At 36.6% G+C, this 22,712-nt stretch overlaps 1 protein-coding gene across 2 annotated transcripts in view; it reads left to right on the forward strand.

Moving 5' to 3' along the window:
* The window catches only part of fand (Pre-mRNA-splicing factor SYF1 fand), a 385,689-nt gene that overhangs the window by 235,882 nt on the left and 127,095 nt on the right, over positions 1 to 22,712 (forward strand). For both annotated transcript variants that reach the window (XM_090368673.1, XM_090368674.1), the window contains one exon: positions 10,939 to 11,025. In XM_090368673.1, the coding sequence (XP_090224799.1) occupies positions 10,939 to 11,025 (87 nt within the window). The remainder of the gene's footprint in view (positions 1 to 10,938; positions 11,026 to 22,712) is intronic.

Consider the following 22,712-nt stretch of genomic DNA (forward strand, 5'->3'; position numbering starts at 1 on the left):
TATGCCATTAATGTACATATAAAACGAAGACTCATATATAAATCATCATATCTACAAGGATGTGTGCAGAAGAAAATAGTGAAAATACGGTTACAGTATTTGATAAATTCGCCTTTGTATAAATACTGTGGCATAAAAGTGACTGACAATTTCTTGGGGACAAATGACGATAGTGACCCTGTCAACAATGATGATGAACTATTGATAATTCAATAACAAACATTATTATGGTCTAAAGATAAATATTTATGTATAGCACCTGGTCAGAGATCATCTCCAACAAGTTTCATATTTGATATACATGCAGAAGAACTTTCTTTTCCAGCTAAATATTTGGGAAGTACATGAAAATTTAAAAATGGATTGAAAATCACACCCTTTATGATGACATCGAGTGAAATTCGTAGATCTGATCGTTGTGGAGTAACTGCCCAACATTTGCTATATATGGCAATGAAAATTATGCGAATACGTACCACAGAAAATTTGCAAATTGCATTTAAATCAGTAGGAATAACAACTAACGTTACTCGTTCTATATTGGAATCGAAATAATTTATAAACAAGTCATTAGAGTCTAACTTGGCATTTCTAAAATCAATTCCCAATTCAGCATATTATTGGAGTCAACATAAACGAGATGTGTTTCCCATGATTTGTGAATTAGGAAAACTTACAATGTTCTTGATGTTGAGTGCGTGTGAACCAACATGGCCTGTATTACTATGTTATACAAATACAAATTCAGATATAAACAAATGTTATAGAAATTCAGATTTAAACAAGAAATTACAACTAATGAAACTATGAATCTACCTTACATAGAAAGAGCTACATTAATAAATGAAGGCCCCATAACGTGTGCCATATACTTTAATAAAGTTGTTGAGAGTATACTCAACATTTTAAAATCTAAAACCTATAGTCCTTTTGGGAAATATTATATTGTGAATTTCTTTAAACGCATTGAATTTCAACATCGAAGAAGTCCACATGCGCATATATTATTATGGATGAACAATGCACCTTCTGCACCATTAGAAGAAAAAGAAGGTGGGATGGAAGAAGCAATCCAAATGTCTATCATTTGTTCAAATGTCTATCATAATGCATAGACTATCAAATGTCTATGCATTATGTTGTATAGAGAAAACTTCAGATTATTCAAATTTACAGCAACATAAACATACTTTTACCTGTTATAAAAATAATAACACAAGCCGATGCGAATGTCAATTTGAAGCACCATTTTGGCCAAACTCGTATATTGATACCAATGGCCACAGATGACAATCAAAGATTAGCTTATCGCAAAAAATATCTTAAAATGCATGACTCATTAGAATTGGATAATCATGTTAATTTCGAAGAATTCTTTAAACCAAATCAATGCCAATCAGAAGAAGAATATCTAAACATTTTAAGGGCTGATATCAAACGACCACATATATTTCTTAAACACAAGATAGAAGAGCAATTTATGAATAATTACAATCCTTGGATTTTAGGAGTTCTCAAGTCTAATTGGGATTTACAGTTTATTTTACCATTAGCATTAGTAGAGGCATATGATGCAAGAAAGCAAGCTTATGCAGCATCAGCCAAAAAAATAAAAAAAAACCTGCTCCCATTTCACCCCTCCATTCATTCCAAATACTTGTCCAACTCAGCCTTAAATTTATTTAGACTATCAACTTCTACAACAAAGGATGGAAGTATGTTTCACCAACCAACTACACACTGACTAAAGGCAAACTTCTGCGCATCTATCCTACATCTGTCTTTCATCAATTTGAATTTATGCCCTCTGAGGTGATTATTGTGAACAAGCGGAAGAATCCCATCAGCATTGAGCATGCTCAAACCATTCAAGGCTTTATACACCTCAATCAGATCATCTCGTCTCGATCATCTCGCCTAGTCTCCAGACACTGTAATTTGCAAAATTTAAGCCTTTCTTCATAAGAGAAACCCTTTGTTCCATTCACTAATCTTGTTGCCCTTCTCTGTACTCGTTCCAACAGCTCTACATCCTTCTTAAAATGAGGCCTCCAGACCTGTATACAGTACTCAAGGTGTGGCCTGACCATTGCCTTATACAAGGGGATAATCACCTCCTTATCCCTGCTAGAAAAATTCCTGTATATCATTGACAAGACACTGAGCTACACTTGCAGACAGTCTGCACTGTTCAGAAAACTTCATATCTGCCTGCACAATTACCCCCAGGTCTGTTTTGTTCTCTACCACTGTCAGTGTAGTACCACAGAGTTCATACGTCACTCTGGGGTTACTGCTTCCCATGTGTAGTACTTTACATTTGTCAATGTTAAACTTCATTTGCCACCTCTCAGCCCATCTGCTCAACTTTTTTAGATCCTGTTGCAGCAGTGTACTGTCATTAGTGTCCTTAACAACCCTGTCAACCTTCGTATCATCTGCAATGTTTGATAAGGGTTTGCTTACTTCCTTTGCCGCATCCTTTAATATAACTGGATAGATTCCATCCACCCCAGGTGCCTTTTTTTATGTTTATCTTCAACAATTTCTCCTCCATTTTACTCTCAGTTATTACAAGATTATCTAGCTTACTGCCAGAGTTGAATACACCTCTGTCATTCCCCTCCCTGAATAACTCCTCATGTGTGAATGTAGATGCAGAATATTCATTTAGTTTGTTAACTACCTGAGCAGGATCATCAACAGTTGAACCATCGATATCAAGTGGACCAATTTGATTCATCCCTTTCCTTCTAGAGTTTACATAAGTAAAGAACTCTTTGCTGTTTTTCTTTGCATCCTTTGCCAAAGATTTTACGTAATCTGCTTTTGCCTGCCTAACCTCCTTTGTAACTTGGTTACAGACTAGCTTATATCTATCATAGGCTTCTGTTTCACTGTTAATTTATATGTATCCCATGCATTTTTCTTCTCTGTCACATGTCTAATTAGTTCATCTGACATGCATTTTGGCCTAAATCTTGAACAATATTTCTTTTTTGGTATGAAAAACCTAGTAGTGCTCAAGATTAATTCTTTGTGAATGGAACAAAGGGTTGCTCTTACGAAAAAGGCTGAAGTTTTACAAATTACAGTGTTTGGAGACTAGGTGGATTGAGAATGGGTTGAGCATGCTCAATGCTGGTGGGATTCTTTCTCTTGCTCAGAATAATCGCCTGAGAGGGCATAAATTCAAATTAAGGAAAGACAGATGTAGAATAGATGTGTGGAAGTTTGCCTTTAACCAGCGGGTAGTTGGTTGGTGGAACAGACTTCCATTCTTTGTAATGGAAGTTGATAGCCTAAATAAATTTAAGGCTGGGCTGGACAGGTATTTGGAACGAACGGAGGGGTGAAATTGGAGCGGTTTTTTTTTTTTTTTTTGGCTGATGCTGCATAAGCTTGCTTTCTTGCATCATGTGCTAATGCTAATTAAAATTTTTATCCTTTTATGTATGTTGTCTGAGAAAGAGTAGAGATGCTGTCAGCATCTAGTTTGCTCAATTCATTTGAAGTCTACACAGTTACCTAGTTTCTGAAGTGCTAAAATTTACAGAATTCAAGTTCTTTATGAAAATATGAATACTCTTTTGCATACTTAACTAATCGTGTTGCTGTTTTCTGCGAAATGATGGCCTTCAACAAATTAATCAAGCTAGTGCAGTCAATTAAAGAATTCAAAGGGTGAAAAAAGCTTTATCTGAATTAACATCAAAATAAATAAAATTTATTCAGAGTAATCATTTAATACTATAAACTAAGCTTTCCAGTGTAATTTTTAAATATCTGACTGCTCATGTCCCAATTCTTTTGGGGCCTCTATTTGGTTTAAATATACACAATTATCTATAGAACCAGATTAAAGTCTTTGTAGGACCTGGGCACTCTTATAATCTTTGGCCCACAAGGTAGATCTATAATATTTTATAGATCTATTTACTCCAATAGTTTTCTACTACAGAAATGTTTAGAATCGGTTGTTGGATCCCCCAAAATGGTGAAGCGTGTCCAATATGGAGACCTTTTAATTGAAACTTCAAAAACATCTCATTCAGAAAAATTGCTAAAATTAACAATGTTTAAAAATATTCCAGTGTCAGTTAAACCTCATAACACTCTGAACACATCTAAAGGCGTTATCAGCAAATGGGACTTAACTGTCTCTGAAGAAGAAATAGTATAAGAGCTTAGTGAACAAAATGTGACACATGCTCGGAGAATAATGACCAAAAAAGATGGCAACTTACTACCAGGTCTATTATTTTGACATTCAGTACTCTGAATCTTCCATCTTCTGTTAAAGCAGATTACTTAAACTGCAATATTCGGCCTTACATCCCAAATTCCATTCACTGCTTTAAGTGCCAAAAATACAACCATGCACAGACAACATGCCGAGCCGATGCTGTGTCCAATTTGTGGCTCCAAGTAACATTCCCAAGGAGATTGTACAGTTTCCATTCCTACTTGCCCAAACTTTAAAGGAAGCCATCGTGCATTTTCTAAAGCACATGTCCTTTGGAAAACAGGCAAAAAAACCCAGAAATATAAAGTGGAGCATAAAGTTGCATACCTTGAAGCAAGAAAGCAAGTACTACTAGCCAAGCCATGCTGAGCCGATCATATGCATCGGTCACCAGAAACAGCCACTCAGCAGCAACTGAAACAGAACTGAACATTATCTTTGTCACCTGAGCCAAAACTGTGCTAACATGCAATAAGAAACCTACAGTTAATGAAACCAGCAACACGCTAATCAGTATCCCAACTGATGCTATCTGAACCTTGCCCGAAACAACAAAACAAACAAAGAGTAAAACCACAAAATAGCAAAATGGAAACTGATGTTCAATCAGAGGATGACGACACAGTACTAGAGTTACATGCTAATGATACCGCAGATACAGGATGCCCAGTATTTCCCAGAAAAATCAAAATGAAACAGACAGAAACCTTCTCAGAAAAAACAGTCAGATCAGTCTTCCTCAATCAGTTCCAAACAATGAACAAATTCCTACAATGGAACTGTATAGGATTACGCAGTAATATCGATGACCTGAGTGATTTACTCATACAAACTAACGCAGCAGGTGTATGCTTTCAGGAAACCTTTTTATCATTGCAAGTTTCTCTGAAATTCAAAAATTACTCAATGTTTAGGCGAGACAGGGATTCTGGCACTCCCACTCCTGGCGGGGTAACTATTCTTGTTAAAAAATACCATACCGTCAAGATGTCTCCAGCTACAAACCTCCTTAGAAGTTGTAGCAGTTCAGATGGCAATAGGCGCCTCCGTAGCCAGGTGGGAAGGAGCAGCAGTGCGTAGCACACACTTCTTGATTAGACCGGGGTTCGAGCCCGTCACCACCAAATACGGAGGATGTGGAAAGGTCAGGTATTGACCACCGCATATCCCGGAGCAATATGGCCTTAGTTGCTAATGCTCTTAAAAACCAAATAACAAACAAACAGATGGCAATAGGAATATCATTAACCCTTGCATCCACTTATATCTCACCAAATTATCCTTACACCCAGACCGAACTCTACAATCTTATCACACAACTGCCACCTCCTGTCTGTTTACTCGGTGATTTCAATGGTCATCATCCATTGTGGGGATCTTCCAACATGGATAGGTGAGGCCAGTTAATCAAAATATTCCTAGATAACCATAACCTGACTGTTAAATCTGGCTCTCCAACTAATGTTCAACTACCTACAGGTCCTACATCAGCCATGGACTTATCCATATGTTCAGCCTCTCTTTTTCCAAGCATGGAATGGTCAGTGTGCTGAATGATCCATTCCACAGTGACCATTTTCCTATCATCAGTTCAATTCAAACACAGTTGTGCCATGCCTTAAAGGCTGTAATTCTTGGAATTTCCACAAAGCAAACTGGAAACCTATTCCACTTGTGTCATACTCAAAAAGCAATATGTGCAGCAACACTAACTTGATGATGTAACTGACCACATTACCAGCAATATATTATCTGCATCAGAAATTTCCATTCCAAAATCCTACCAGTGCAAGCATATACACCAAAATCAGTGGTGGAATCAAGAATGCTCCAAAGCAAAACTTGATAAAAATCGAGTTGGAACCACTTTCGTAAATTCCCAATTACCGCTAACCTAATTGTTTACAAAAAACTCAGAGCCAAAGCAAGACACATTAGAAAAAGAGCAAAACATGAATCCTGGATTAACTTTACCTCATCTATTAACAAAAATATTGACACTCAAATTATCTGGAAAAAAATACATAATGGGAAATTTCTTCTGCTGCAATCTCCAATAATACAATGGAATGGGCGGAACCTATCCTTCCTACTGATATAGCAAAAATGTTATCAGAGTATTTTTATAATATTTCCACCTCATCCTCTTATGTGACTTCCTTTCAACACATTAAAACTAATGAAGAAGGTCCAAAATTGAATTTTTCGACTAGTCTCTCACTTCCATATAACCAACTGTTAACTCTAGCTGAGTTCAAAGAGTCCTTGAGCAAATCATCAAATAGTGCAGCAGGACCAGACGGCATTCACTACAGTGTGCTGAAGCATCTATGTGAAACCAATCTTGGCATATTATTACTCTTATATAACTGTATCTTTTCAGAAAATACATATCCTTTTCCATGGCAGCATTCCTATATTTGTGCTATACCAAAACCAGGCAAAAATCCCACTCTAGTTAAGAATTACAGACCAATATCATTAGCAAGCTGTTTGGGCAAAATATTTGAAAAGATGGTGCATAAGAGGCTCACCTGGATTCTAGACTCCCAAAATCTTCTTTCTGATCATCAATATGGCTTCTGTAAAAACAGGACAGAACTTCGTCATGAATCAGCATCTAGTGATAGTCAACTATTCAGAAAGCATTCAATACCAATTGGCATAATGGTATTATTAAAGATATGCATCAGTTGGGGCTGAGAGGCTACCTTTTTCGAATAATTTAGAACTTTTTAAAATCACTCACCTTTCAAGTCCGATATTGAAACATGCTGTCAGCATCTCGCATTCAAGAAGAGGGTGTACCGCAAGATTCCATATTGAGTGCTACCCTATTTTCAATTCGGGTCAACAATATATTGGAAGATCTTCCAAAAACCATTCCAATATAGATGTATGCAGATTACTTCACCATAACCTGCTGCCAGTCACAAAGTATGAATACTGTTGAAAGACAAGTCGCTCGTGCCAGAATAGAATTGATGCAAGATAGGAAACTAAGCTTTCAAGCACATGTGGCCTATGTTTGAAGAAATCGAATTTCCTCTGGTGTGTCTGTCATCCATGTCATGGGGTGCTGAATCGACATTCCATGATCTATCTTTATAGAAGTCTCATCAGGTCCTTCTTGGACTATGGCTTTCTAGCATATGACTCTGTGAGGAAAAGTACTTTAGAGTGGGTAAACACGATCCAACACAGTGCTCTAAGAGTTTCTCTAGGGCTTTCAGAACCTCCCCAGTTCGCTGTCTTTAATCAACGCCCACAAACCTCTGTACATCTCCGCAGGAAAACATTACTTCTGCTGTATGCTGAAAAAATCCAGAGTCTGCCTTCTCATCCTAATTGGAGATGCCTGTACAATACTGAATGGGAGTCATTTTACAATAGTAAACCAAATGAAAACAGACCTGTTCCACTCAGACTGGAATAACTGACCCAATCATGAAATATAGAAATCAGCAATATATTTCAGGACATGACACCATTAGATCCACCTTGAACAAATATTTCTGCAATTTACAATGACTATTTTGAACAGTGGGGAAAGAACACCTTTCTCCCTCCAATATTGCACAGTTACATGACATTCACTCTCTAACTCACAGGCCTGTAAGATCTGTACCGGTTGGATCAAAAACTGAGACACAAGTCTCAGTTTTCTGCAGCAATCTTCCCCTCATTCACCACTTCTGTCTCATTGCCATAGAATTCAGTATCTTCACTGCTGAGCTCTACGCCATAAACTTAACTCTTGATCACTCGACTGAACTTTTAATTATGCATGCTTTAATATACACTGACTCACTCAGTGCTGTCTCCGCTATAAGTAGTAATACCAACCTATCTCACCACGTAATAAAGCAAATTCATTCTAAGTTAATTGCTTGTAATTCTAAGTTAATTGCTTGTAAACCAAACTATGGCATTATGCTGAATCCCAGGAAATTCTGGGATAGTAGGAAACGAGAGAGCAGATCTTGCAGCCAAACAACCAGACTACCATTTCACAGACTTTTCAAGCTCCATATACCAATTATAAACATATTATCCGTAAAGCATTTTACAATAGCTGGTCACTAATCTGGAGAGGTTATCCAGGAAACAAACTTTACCAAATAAAACCAGACCCAAAGCTGTGGCTCTCCAGCTTCTGGAAAAGCAGGCAAGAATAAATAATTCTGACAATGCTGAGGATTGGGCATACTCACCTCACTCATCTGTATCTATTAATAAATGACAGCACTCCCCAATGCACATCATGTCATGTACAACTGACTGTTCACCATTTGTTAGTGGACTGCCCCTGGTTTCTAAATATCCTTTCAAACATCTTTAAATCATCTGCTAATGCACAGTCATCACTACATTATTGCAGATTCTTGGAGATGATCCTAATGAAACAGAACTGTTTACATTTCTAAACTGCTTAGGAATATATCATAAAATATAACAGCTATTTTAAATAAAGTAATTATTTCATTATTAACCATTAAAAAGACACAATATGGCCCTGTCAATTTGTGTCATTAAACTCCATCACAACAACAACAACAACAACTCTTATATATCACAGTATTGGTAAGCACTTATGTAATACATTTAACTGCCATCAAAATATTGACACTAAAGAAAAACCAATTACACTTGGATTTGGCACACAAAATACATAAAAGAAACAGTTAAATGTTTTTGTTACATAATACAATAAATATTATTAACTGACCCAGTCATGTAAATAAGAAGTTCTTGCTTGTTTTCATTTAGCTACAGCAGTATTATATCAAGTAGCATTTATTGTTATTATTTAGCCTGAGGAAGGAAGCCTGAGGCTTATGCTGCACCAGCCAAAAAAAAAAAACTTCTGGGAGAAGGGAATCACAAAGAGAGAAGAATGATGATATCCAGCTCAGGACCTGGGTGGGTTAAGTCCATACTCACCAGATGCTAGTCCCTGGAGAATTTGATAACACAGTTCACTGTTCATTGGACTCAAGTTCATTTGAAAGAAGAAAGTTCTTAATGGACATCTTTCATGGTGACAAAATCCAAATTTAAAAATTTTTATTCTCTTAACAAGTAGGAAACAAGGAAGAGTATAATTTATAAGATTTTAAATGTAAACAATTGTTGTCCAGTTGCTATCTAGAGAAGGGATCCTGAAAACTAAAATGGACAGGAGAATGAGAGCTAATAATCATAATATACTTAAAGCTCTAACTGTTATCCTAGGAAAAGAGAAATAAATATAATTGTTGCCAGAATGTGTTCTCTGTCAGCACAATGTTTTCCATATGCTATTTTTATCTTCGTTCTTATTTTTTTATATATTGTTACCTTCACCGAAAAATCTTTTTTTTTTTTTTTTATTATTAAAATTAAGAATTATTTTAATAGTTATTATTGAATGAATGGAAAACATCTGTGGGTTGTGGCAAAAAAAAAAAAAAAAAAAAAAAAAAAGAAATTTTACATTGTTTATAAGGATTAAAAATATCAATTCAAGTTCCAGGGGTGGGAGAAAAGAGATCTCTTTTGATCCTCCTTGCAGATGCTTAGACTTAACCTAATCTGCTTAATCATCATGCATACATCATGCTCACTTGCATCATTCCTGAAGGTGAGAATTCAGATTCTTTGATTATTTCAGTGAAACACAATTTTCAGAAAGGGTTGTAACTGTATCATATTTTGGTAAGCATTCTCCCTTATTTAAGCATTAGCAAAAAAAAAAAAAAAAAAAATGTAGTGGGTCTTTGCCATATCCCTACATATCTGTTGAATGACTATTTGCTAAATTTCCATACATATCTGCTACACTCATATTTTCATATTATAATAGTTCTTGTATCCATTTCACTTACTCTGGACTTCACCAAGGGTGCTTGGTTTGCATTAGGTGTTTCAGACATTCTGTACTTGTTTAAACAGAATGGCTGAAAAAGATAAAATTCAACTTCTGTTCTTATGCAGATGATGTCTTTTACAGATTATTTTTATATAGAGCAGTTTTAGAGTTTCTTAGATTATATTGAGCTGTTTGGACTGTCTCAGTCCTCTCAAAACGAAATATGTTTTCATTATCAAAAAATAAACTAAGATTGTCATTTAAGTTTTTAGGCATTCACATAAATTTATCTCTACCTAAGGTTATCTTTCAAGCTTAATTTCCCCTTATGTTTCTCAAAATTAAGTTTATATTTTAAAAGCTCTCTGCTCACTGAAATATCTGTCATATTACAGTTTGTCATGTTCCTCCACTCCTGCCACTCACTCTGCATCTAACTTCAAATAACACGAATCCCAATGCAGCTGTGCTCGAAACTAAAAGTCATCATCTGCTTACTGAAACTTGTCTTAGCAAAGGACAGTTTCCATGATATCTTGACTTTAGTGAATTTGTGATCCACCACCCCCAAGATATATCAGATCTGCACCTGCTGTTCGCTCCAACCTTACCAGATTGAGAAAGATTAACTTTTTCATCAGTAAAGCTGTCAATTGGCATATTCAATATAATCTTGACGTTAATTTTTGGTTTTTTATGATTCAACCTATATGAACAATAAGATAATCTGCTGTCTGATTTGCTGAGTGAGTTATTTTTATTTTATTTCAAACTCCATATTATTATCATTAAATTATTTTCATGGATTACAAATATGTAATAATATTTATTCCTTTTTCAGTCAGAGCCAGTACAGCTGAGAGTATACAAATCTCTTAAAGTATGGTCTATGTATGCAGATTTGGAAGAAAGTTTTGGAACTTTTAAAGTAAGAATACGTTTCAAAATTTGATTCAAAGCACTACCTAACTATTCACTTGTACCACCCCATTTTCTTTTCTGAAATTTAAAGTCTTGAAATAAGTGTTGAAGATTTTTAGCAACTGCTGATGAGTTAAAAATATGGATATATACAATATGACAGTAATTAGGTAGCATACAGTATATCAAACAGTATTTCATATCAACAAATGATATGTAATATTGACAGTCTTACATGAGCTATTTAAGCACTTGTTCTAAAATAAATTCACAGTTAGCTTAGCAGATCTTAAATTAGACAAAAATCACAACAGTTGCAAAGTATTGAACAAAAGCAAGCATACATTGCATAGCATTATCAAGCCGTGTGAGCAAAGTTTAATTTCAGAATAAACCTTTAAGGAGATATTTTACTACTTCAGGTCCTCTATATGCTTAAAACTGATTTTCCCAAATGATACTAAATTTAACATCACCTTTCATTTGTTTCTGATAATAATGGATGTTTCTGATAAAGTATGTTTTATGTTTTGTAAACAAAATAAACATCTTTACCAAAAGTCAGATGATCTTCTGAAAATTATTCCTGCCTGCAATCTTTAAAACCTTCAAAAATATATTATATTTTGTATATAGTAATAAATTTTTTACTACAAATCAGAAATTTTATCACTTCTAACAAAGAGGTATAACTGACCATTATTCCATAATTTTGTCTTTTCTATTTTCTTTATGCTTTTTCCCAAAAATGGGATTTCTATCATTCATAAAGTGATTTGCATCTTATTTTTTTTATCTTTAAAAAATGTAAGCATTGTGTTGGAGCATGCACACTGTAAATAAATATTAATTTATTGGGTCTGTATTTGATTATATTAAGTAATAGATACAAACCTATCCGATAGAGGGCCAGTGAGTTAGTCCATCAAACTGTTTATAATTATGTTATTGATCATAATCAGTTATGTTAATTTTTTGGAAGAAAGCAAAGTTTCCTGTTTTTAAATACAAATGTGTTTTTTCTCAGTTCCAATTATAATTTGAATGAAAATATAGCTATGCAGTGAATGTGACAAGACATTTTACAAACTAGTAACATGGATAAATTCTCTCTAACAAGGATTATAAAAGATATTTAAGGAATAATTTTTAGAATACCTTTAGATTATAATACAGTCAAAGTTCTTTATAGCGACTCTTCAAGTGAACGATAAAAAAATAGTGCATTATATCAATTGTTCACAAAATCAGCAAATGAAGAATGTTTAATGTAATTTGATGTAATTCAGAGTGAACATTTAATATAATTCTTCCATTTCTTGAACATTTCACATAATTCTTCTATAGTATAATCTAATTTAGAATATATACTACAGTATTAAACTAGAAAATGAAAATTGTACATTTTACAATGATTGTATGGTGTAGTAAGATTAATTTGTAAATTACATATGCACAGTGTCTATGATATGTACATACATATATACAAGGGGAAATTGGTATCAGACTGAAATAATCTATTAAAATGGGCTATTTTAATGGCAGAGCATGTTTTTAAAGAGAATTATGAAGATGCATGATAGCAGCTAATTCAATTTTGCAGTTAGGCTATGCTTGAAACAGCATAAAAACTCTAATCCTTGATAAGTGCCCCTCACTGAAATTTCTTGCTCAACCTCAGTAGGTTCTTCTTTGTCACTATAAATTTCAGCTTCTATTGCACCTGCAATGAGTTTTTCATTTGTGTGTATCCCAAGACATGCAATGTCTGCATTCACTTTAGCATAGCCTTCAGAACATGTTTCCCCTCTAAGTTTAAGTGATGTTGTATGTCCTCAAAAGTTTCTTCACTATTATTGGACTATTCTTCATGATTAATAGATGTAGAAGCATGTCAAGTTTTGTTCATTGCATCATTGAAGGCAACAAATCTAGTATATTTTGAAGCAGTCAGCGATTACTTTTTTGAGTCTCATCCTGTGATGAAACACATAAATTGCAGCATGTTGATTTTGCATTGTGTTTTGCTTTCAAGACACAGCACAGTTTTGTTTAATAGCATTCTTCGATAGTCTTGCTTTGAAGCACTAGATTAAACCTTGATCAAGAGGCTGAAAAACTGATGTCATATTAGGTAGCACGTACTCAACAGTGACTGTACCTAGGTCACTCATTTGGCAAAGAGGTATGCAGTTATCTATAAGCAGCAGAATTTTTCTATTCTCTTCACCCATCTTGTGATCCAAATCTTTGATCCATTCTTCATGGATTTTTGATGACATCCAAGAGCCTTTTGATTTGCTCAGTACACAGTTGGCAAATCTTCAGTATTTGTCTGAAGTGCAACTGATTCATCCTTATGTCTTCAAAGATTTTCATATACTGGAATATTTTTTACATGCATCATCCTTAGCCTTTTCAAGATCTGGACACCTCACCTTTCACGCTCTGATCCTACCCAGTGGAATGGCTCCGGGTGGCAAGCGTTTGTGACTGAGCGATTTCTCTGTGCCTTTTAGTGCGATTTCCAAAAAGTGATATATAGTTCTTTTACGTTCCTCTCATTAAGCAATCTATTTATTTTATAACCACTCTTGCTACAAAAGTAGTTATACAGAGCAAGAAAGGAAAGCCACCTTTCTTTTTTCTCATAGTTTTATTACTAACCCCCTACTATTTTTTTGCTTGGTCACACTGGGCACTGCTCCTGCCTCCCCATGGCAGGGCCAGAAACCTTGGCAGAAAAGTTCATCTACCAGGGGCCAAAAGGAGCACAATGTTTATCCACCTTTAGAGCCGACAAGCTCTTGGCCACAGACAGACTGATTATGACAGTTCACAACCCAAGAAGGTTGAAAACAAATTCAACAACAAAAGAGTTTCCTTCCTTTCTAATTTTACATTCACTTTCAGAACAATCTCTCAGAAATTATCTTCTCTCCTCATCCAGAAACACCTGGAGAGTATTGCAGAATCTCCTAAGACTGAAGAGGCCGCAATCTGGAGACCTACTTTTAGAAACAACAAACCGTAGACATTCAGAGAAACTCTTACAACTTTCAAATTTTGCTGGGATACCAATTAAAGTATCTCCCCATGCTACCCTAAATACATCCAAAGATGTTATTTCTAGCTGGGATCTGTTGAACATGACAGAGGATGGAATAACTCAAGAGCTTCATGATCAAAATGTTATTGCATCAAAAAGAATCATGTTTAAAAAAGACAATAACCGTACATCTACCAGGAATATTATCCTTACATTTAATTCCTCAAACCAACGATAACGGTGCTATCAACGGTAAAAGCTGGCTATCTAATTTGCTGTGTTCATCCATATATTCCCAAGCCCTTGAGATGCTACAAGTGCCAAAAGTATGGCCACTCTCAGACGACATGTAGAGGAAACCCAGTTTGTCCCAACTGTGGATCTTCCGATCATACTCAGTCTGAATGTTTGGCGACAGAAAAGACTTGTCCCAACTGCAAAGGTAACCATCCTGCATATTCTAAAACTTGTGAGAAATGGAAAACTGAGAAAAAAATTGTTAAATGTAAGGTTGAGAACAAGGTAAGCTATCAAGAAGCAAGGAAAATAATTGCTCCTACTATTCCCAAATGTACCAATGCAAATGTTGCACAAAAACAACAAACAGTGTCCACCTAAACTGATGTTACCACCCCATCAAACATCAATCTCTGACTGGGCTTGAGCTGCCCTCTCTCAGCAACAGTCCAATATCCCTAAGCACTGAGACCAGGCAAGTAGCACTCCTCTTACTCCTCTTGCTAGTACATCACATAGTCAAAGTTCCAATTCAAGAAAGAATATCCAAGAATCAGCCATGGATGCTGATTATTCTTCCAACCAGGACGATCCAATTCTAGAAATATATGTGAAAGAAGATATGGATAGCCTACATTTCCAAAAAAAGACAAACAGAAGACTGACCACCATAATACTGCTATACTAAAAAAAAAGTAGTCAGATACAGCTTCTTGTAATCATCTCAAGTAATGCCTTACATTTTACAATGGAATTGCAGAGGACTTCGTAGCAATATTCACGATATTCATTACCTTATTTGTTGCTACTCTCCAGTTGGTTTCTGCTTACAGGAAACCTATTTAAATTCTCAAATTTCCACCTCCACAAAGAACTACTCTATATATATATCGAAAAGATCGCATTACATCGAATACTGCCTGTGGTGGTGTAGCCGTCTTGATCAACTCACAGATCCCAGCCAAACAAATTGTTCTTCAAACAGAAATTGAAGCTGTTGCTGTACGTTTTATTACATAGATTGCAATATCGCTTGTTTCAATCTATCTTCCACCAAATCACACCTTCTTTTACAAAGATCTTGAAGACCTTCTAATACAATTACCTACCCCTGTCTGTCTATTGGGAGATTTCAATAGCCACCGCCTCTTATAAAATTATATTAGTCAGCCCTATCTTCTGAATTAGATAGATATGGCTGACTAATTGAAACCCTTCTGGAAAAGCAAAACCTTCCCATCCTTAATATTGGTGGACCTACTTACATAAAATTGCCAACTGGATAAATTTCTGCGATTGATCTCTAGATATGCTCCGCGATACTGTTTCCAGTCATGGAATGGCCTGTTATGGATGATCCCATGGGCAGTGACCATTTTCCAATTATTTGTGATCTGCTCACTGCACAACTACCATTACCAAAACCTTGCAGGAAATGGAAATTCTCTCGAGCCAACTGGGTCAAATTTCAGTCAACAATTACACTGAATGAGGAAATTATATGATAATATATTACATCCCAATTGTTATCAGCTGCTAAAAACTCAATTCCACTGAGGAATCTTCCAACCCAGTGGCATTTTAACTACTGTTGGAATGACGAATGCACGAAAACAAAGAGGGAAAATAATAGTGTGGAATTTATTTAGGCGATCCCAAACCACGGTTAATCTCATTAACTATAAAAAATGAAGGGCAAAGGCTCATTTCATATAAAGATATGCCAAGAAAGATTCCTGGACTCGGTTTGCCTCCACTGTAAACAGAAACACAGATTCCAGATTAATATGGAAGAAAATTAGGCAGCTTTCTGGCAAGTGTACAACCATCTCTTCCACAATTTTCGTGGAATGGGCAAGAACTCTCTGCTCCTCTAGATGTAACAAATGCCTTGTGAAAATTTTTTTCCCAAGTCTCATTGCTATCAAGTTATTTGCTGGAATTCCAGAAAATTAAGAACATCACAGAACCACGACCCGTCAACTTTTTCAGCTCTCTAATCTTACCAGATAACCAGCCTCTTCAGTATCCGAACTTCTACAAGCCATTAGAACAATACACAACAGTGCAGCAGGGCCCGATGGAATATATTCCATCATGTTACAGCACCTTGATGACAAACAATTGCAGCTGCTGCTGTTATTTTATAATCGAATATTTCTGGAAAACATCTATCCTACATCTTGGCACCATGCCACAGCTTTTTTGAAACCTGGTAAAGATCCCTCCAGTCCTTTTAGTTACCAGCCAATTTCCCTTTCCAGTTGCCTCGATAAAATCCTTGAGAAAATGATCCACAGATGACTCGTTTGGATCATTGAAAGCCAAAATCTAATGAGTAATAGTCAACATGGCTTTCGCCAAAACAGGTCTGCCTTAGATCTCATGATGAAGGCCGAGTCCGCAATTCGCAATGCCTTTGTGAGAAATCAACACCTTGTTATGATCTCCATCGACATAGAGAAGGCATTTGATACTACCTGGCGTCGTGGCATTCTTAGAGACTTGCATGCCCTTGGTCTATGAGGCAACTTGCCTATATTCATTAAGAACTTTTTATGGAGTCTTTATTTTCAAGTATGATATTTTAACTCCCTTTCTCGTCATTCTTGCAGGAAGGAGCAAGGGTCTGTACTGAGCGCAACCCTTTTTGCCCTTAGAATTGACTATTACAAAAGGACTCCTTGGACTCCCCCCCCCCTCAACTGAACTTTGATACTTATTTTCTTCTATGGGGTAAGAATCTTCTACCAATTCTGAATGTGAAACAACTCCATTCAAGTCATATTCAGAGCTATGTTGATTTCCTGCCCATATATACCGCGATGGGTCCAAATCTCAATCAGCCGTTGGAGCAGCAGCAGTGTTTCCCTCTGCTATCAAATTCAGCTTCCCTTCCACCTGGGTATAACAAATTTTTTGCAGAACTACATGGAATAAAATTAGCTCTAGAAAATCTGAATTCCAAAATATTTAATTTATACTGACTCTCTCAGCTCAATTAAAGCAATGCAAAATCCCTGGACGAACTTTCTGAACGAACTGGCAGATATATTTGCAAAAAAATCCGTCAATGTTAGATTTGACCTCTGTCCATATTCCAGCCTTGGAATATATAATGTCATCATAGTAGCAGCATGCCTTGCACAGTGGAAAGAACTATGGAACACCCAGACTAATAATAAACTTTTCCAGTTGAAACAAGAACCAAAATCTTGGCACTCGAGCATCCAGACAATGAGAAGGGAAGTGGTACTTGAATGGGCAAGAATAGGGCTTACTCATCTGACCCATCTCCATCTACTCACGGGTGATGATCCTCCTCAGTGTCGACACTACTCAGCACAAGTAACAGTCAAACATATTCTTATTGACTGTCCTCACTGTCAACAAGACAGAACATTGATCCTGCTTACTTTAACAAATCTTCAACAACTGAGATCACTAGAGCATATTAATGGTGATCAAGCAAATATTAATGAACTTTTTCAGCTTTCTGAAAAAAATTGGAATATATAATTGATTCTGAATAGTTCTACAAAATGAAATTGAAATTGCTTCTTTTCTGAATCATTTCCTAACACATCCCTATGGACAGGACAGGCCCACTATAGCCAAGCGCAGCTTATGCACCATATAACACACACACACACACACTAACAAATCCTACCCAATATATGTTGGGTTATCAAATCCTACCCCTACAGGGGTACAGAGTCATATAATGTAATTTCTCTAAAAATATGCTTTTTGTCAATTAACGATGAAGAGACACAATTTGGCCTTAGTAGCCCATGTGTCGTTAAACCGAACAACAACAACAACCCCTACAGGGAGTGTTGGCAGGACGTCATGTCTAGTTGGGTTGTGTCAAGACTGTGGGTCCTATGACAATGAAGGTTGCTTTCAGTTAGAGGGTACTAATCCGGTTCTGTTTTTGTCAACTTACAGAGGGAAGAGAGTGTCCTTTAGAGATGAAGGTTAAGATAAATGGTCAGAAGGCTAGTTATCAATTGAGGAAGTTGCCTGTGCAATGTGTGAACTTCTTACTTTAAGTCCTGGGCAAACAAGTCCTGGGAAAGCTTGGTAAAAGCTAGGTAATATTCCTGCTCAGTGATGTACAGATATTCTCTGTTGTCGGGGATCATGCATTTTGGAAATTAAACTGCATCTTAAGTTTTTGTAGTGAGGACATGTATAAACCATATGATCTCAGCCCTCTTCCTGGCCACCTCCTCAGTATGTCTTCCTGGAATTCATCCAGGATGACATTCCACAGGTAAGGACCCAAGACAGAGCCCTGTTGATATCCTCTGTGAACAGGATGAGTGATGATACTGTGAGTGGTGGTTATGCAGATTTCCGTGTGGTAAGGTACTCCTTAATGCAGTTGTACAAGTTTCCCGGTAATTGAGCTTGGCAGAGGCATCAGAGGATGCTTGTCCACTAGAGCATATCAAAGGCCCCCAGCAAAGTCAACTGAGATTGCCAGGTAGTATTTGTCTTTAGGAGTTATGGTTTCTGCGGTGATTTTCTGTAGGACATCTTCCGTGCACTGCCTGGGATCCAAATTGGTTGTCAGAGTGAAGGTTGTCATTTTCATAGTGTTGTTTGATTCGCACTGACAGGAGTCTCTCCAAGAGCTTACTTAAGTTTGTAAGTAGTGCAATGGGGCGATGTCAGCTGGGTTGTTCCAGAGGTTTTTTACGGTTCTTGATAATAAGTTTCACATTTACCAGCTTCCAATGTATGGGAAAGGATCCTGTGCTAAGGCATTTATTAAATAATTCCAGGAAAATGGGCGAATTTGTTTGTACAGCTTTTTTGATAATTTCAGTTTCCAGATCTGGACAAGGACATTTTCTCTCCTTCATTCTGGCAAGGGCCTTCTGCAGTTTGTAAGCGGTAAAGGATTGCTCTGCTTAGAACCAATCTAAAACCAATATATTGGAAGCTTTCTTCCAATATATTGGTTTTAGATTGGTTCCAGGTGGTTGTCATAGTTTCTTGTGGGGTTATGGTAGAGTTAATGACTTCTTCTAAGGGGAATTTATTTGTAGTGATCCGATATACCACTCCCCAAGGGTAAGTGTTTTCTGCTGTGGTGACCAGATTTTTCCCATGATGTTCTTTTCCTAGACCGAATAAGGGCTGTATGTCAATTCCCTAATGTTCTGCAGACATTTCTTAAGGCTTCAACTTTGGCAGCTGGCCAGGAAGCCCAGCCCTCTGAAATGTTTTCCTTGCAGAGTGCACTTCTCTGTGCAACTGGGCCAGCTCTGGAGACCACATATTGATTTCCAGACAAATGAGTCTCTCACCATTGACTCTGCAGTAAGTTACATCACTCAACAAATAATGGTAGCTGCAGAAGCTGCCATACCTAATTCATCTATTAAAACCTGCTCCCATCTGAAATATGGTGGAATGAAGCCTGTAGTATTGACAAAAAAGAGAAGATTACTGTTTTCCATATGCATTGCCAAAAAAGAGAAGAATACTGTATTGTGTTAGCATTGCCAAAAAAAGAGAAGAATAGATACTGGAATTTATTTCACAAATACCCAACCACTGCCCAATAATCTGATACAGTTTAAGAAAGTAAGGGCTAAAGCTTGTCATATTCAACAAATGAGTAAAATAGAGAAATAGCTCCACTGTAAACAGAACCACAGACATCAAAACAGTTTGGACTAAGTTAGAAGAATTAATGGGAAATGCCCTCCCATTAATTGGGAGGGCACATATGAGTGTTTGAAATGTTTGTTTCAAACACTCTCAGATGTAACTGCCTATGAGTCAACCTTTCAGTCCCATAAAGTACAAGCAGAAAAATATAATCTGAATTTTAATACTGTAAGCCAGCTTCCATATAATGTACCTGGTACCATGGCCGAGTTTCCAGACCCTGATGGAATCTATTTTGCCATGTTATATCATTTCAGAGAAGAATCCTAGTCTGCTCTTCTAAAGCTATATAATAGAATCTTTCATGAAGATTACTACCCTATTAGCTGGTATCATTCTATTGTATTAGCATTCCCAAAACCAGGAAAGAACCATTCTGATCCAACAAATTACCTTTCTATTGCTTTCATCATCATCATCAGCCATTTTCAATCCACTGCAGGATGAAGGCCTCTCCAGCAACTTTCCAGTTCCTTCTGTTTTGAGCACTGGCCATCCATTTACTACCCAAAAACTCATGAATTTCATCTATCCATCCATCTCTGCCTTTGTCTTCCAGGTTTTCTTCTAGCTCCTCTTGGGTACCATTCTGTTATTTTCTTAGTCCATTATGTCTTCGAGCTATGTTTCCTGCCCAAGACCATTTTAGTTCTTTAGTTTTGATAAGAATGTCCTTTACTTGAGTTTGCTGCCTAATCCATGTGTTTCTCTTTTTATCTAACAGTCTGATTCCGAATATAATTCGTTCCATTCTTCGCTGTGTAGTTCTCAGCTTCTCTTCCATTCTTTTGGTGAGTGCCCAAGTTTCACTTCCATAAGTCATGGTGGGGAGTATACATTGATTCATTATTTTATGTTTCAGACAAACTGGGATATCGTTCTTCAGTATGTGACTATATTTCCTGAATGCTATCCATCCAAAATTTATTCTTCTCTTGACTTCCAGCCATTTATCATTATTACAGCTAATAACTTGTCCCAGATAAGTATATGACTGCACCTTTTCAATTACTGCTCCTTCAATCATTATTTCCCTTTCCGTGGAATACTTGTTCATCATTACTTTTGTTTTAGCCATATTCATCTTTAGTCCAAAATCCTTACTAACTGTGCATAACTGATTAAGATTTTCCTCTAATTCTTTGGGATCGTGGCTTATAACCACAATGTCATCTGCAAATCGTAAATGGTTTAGGTACTCTCCGTTCACATTGACTCCTTTCTGTGACCAGTCTAATCTTCTGAAAGCTTCCTCAAGGGCAGCAGTAAACAGCTTCGGAGATATTGTGTCTCCTTGTCGAACTCCTTTCTCGATTTTAAATTTGCTACTGTCTTTGTCTAGTCTAATAAAGGAGGTAGCACTCTCATATATTTTCTTCAAAATCATAATATATGGGGTATCTATGCCTTGTCTTTCCAGTGTCTGAAACATTGCCTTATGCTGTATGGAGTCAAATGCCTTTTCATAATCCACAAACGCCAGGCATAATGGTGTTTTATATTCATTTGCTTTCTCCATTAGCTGTGATATTATGTGAAGGTGATCCATAGTTGAGAATCCTGTCCTAAAGCCAGCTTGCTCTTTCGGTTGATTCTCATCAAGTATTCTTTCTAATCTGTTAGTAATGACCCTTGTGAACAACTTGTAGATGTGGGATAACAAGCTAATTGGTCTATAATTTCCAATTTCTGATTTATCTCCTTTCTTATGCAGCAAAACTATGATTGTATTATTCCACTGCTTAGGCGTCACACCTTTTCTAATGCACTTTGTGAAGAGCCTTGCCAGTTTTTGTGTTATGTCTCTTTCTCCCAATTTTAACAACTCTACAGTAACTTCATCTTCCCCCGAGGCTTTCCGATTCTTCATTTTCTTCAATGCATGTTCTACCTCATCAGGAAGAATATCGGGTATGTCGTATGTGTTGCTACTTTGCAATCCATCTTCCCCACTGCTGGTATCAATCTCTCGCTCCTTGTATAATTCTCTATAGTAGTCTTCTGTTATTTGAATTATGCCTTCTCTGCTGTTTATAAGTACACCATCGCTATTCTTCAGTTTCAGTATCATTTGTCTTTCTGTATTACAGCTCATGGCTGCTGATTTAAATCCTTTGTTTTCCCTTAATGCTTGTTCTACTTTTCTTGTGTTAAATCTTCTTATGTCCTCTCTGAGTCTCTTTCTAATGGCTTTGCATAACTCAGTATACTCAATTTTCTCCCTGTCAGTGTTTTTCTTGCTCTTCATTTGTCGTCTTCGGTTCATCATGACAAGTGTTTCTTGACTAATTTTTTTTTCTTTGGATTTCTGTTTCCCTATAGGTTTCTTGGGCTTTATCACTTTCAGAAAGTTGTAATATTCCTCGTCGATATCTTGGTCCTGAGCAGTCTGCAGAAGCTCAAACTTGTTCTTCTTAAGTTCCAGTACATACTGCATTTTCTCCTCCTCTGTTATCTCAAAGACCTTTGTATTATTTACTCGAGTCAGTTTTTTCCTTTCCCTTCCTACATCTATATCAAGTGTACATCTTACCATTCTGTGATCACTTCCAACATTTACCTTATTCAGGATGGTAACGTCATTCACAATATATCTTCTGTTAGTGAGGATGAAGTCGATTTCATTGGTTGTTAATCCATTTGGACTCTTCCATGTCCACTTTCTGTTCACCCTTTTCTTGAAAAAAGTGTTCATTACTGACAGTCCTTGAGATTCTGCA

This window comes from Mastigoproctus giganteus, chromosome 2 (assembly GCF_048544385.1).
Source record: "Mastigoproctus giganteus isolate SK-2022 chromosome 2, ASM4854438v1, whole genome shotgun sequence".
Taxonomy (NCBI): domain Eukaryota; kingdom Metazoa; phylum Arthropoda; class Arachnida; order Uropygi; family Thelyphonidae; genus Mastigoproctus; species Mastigoproctus giganteus.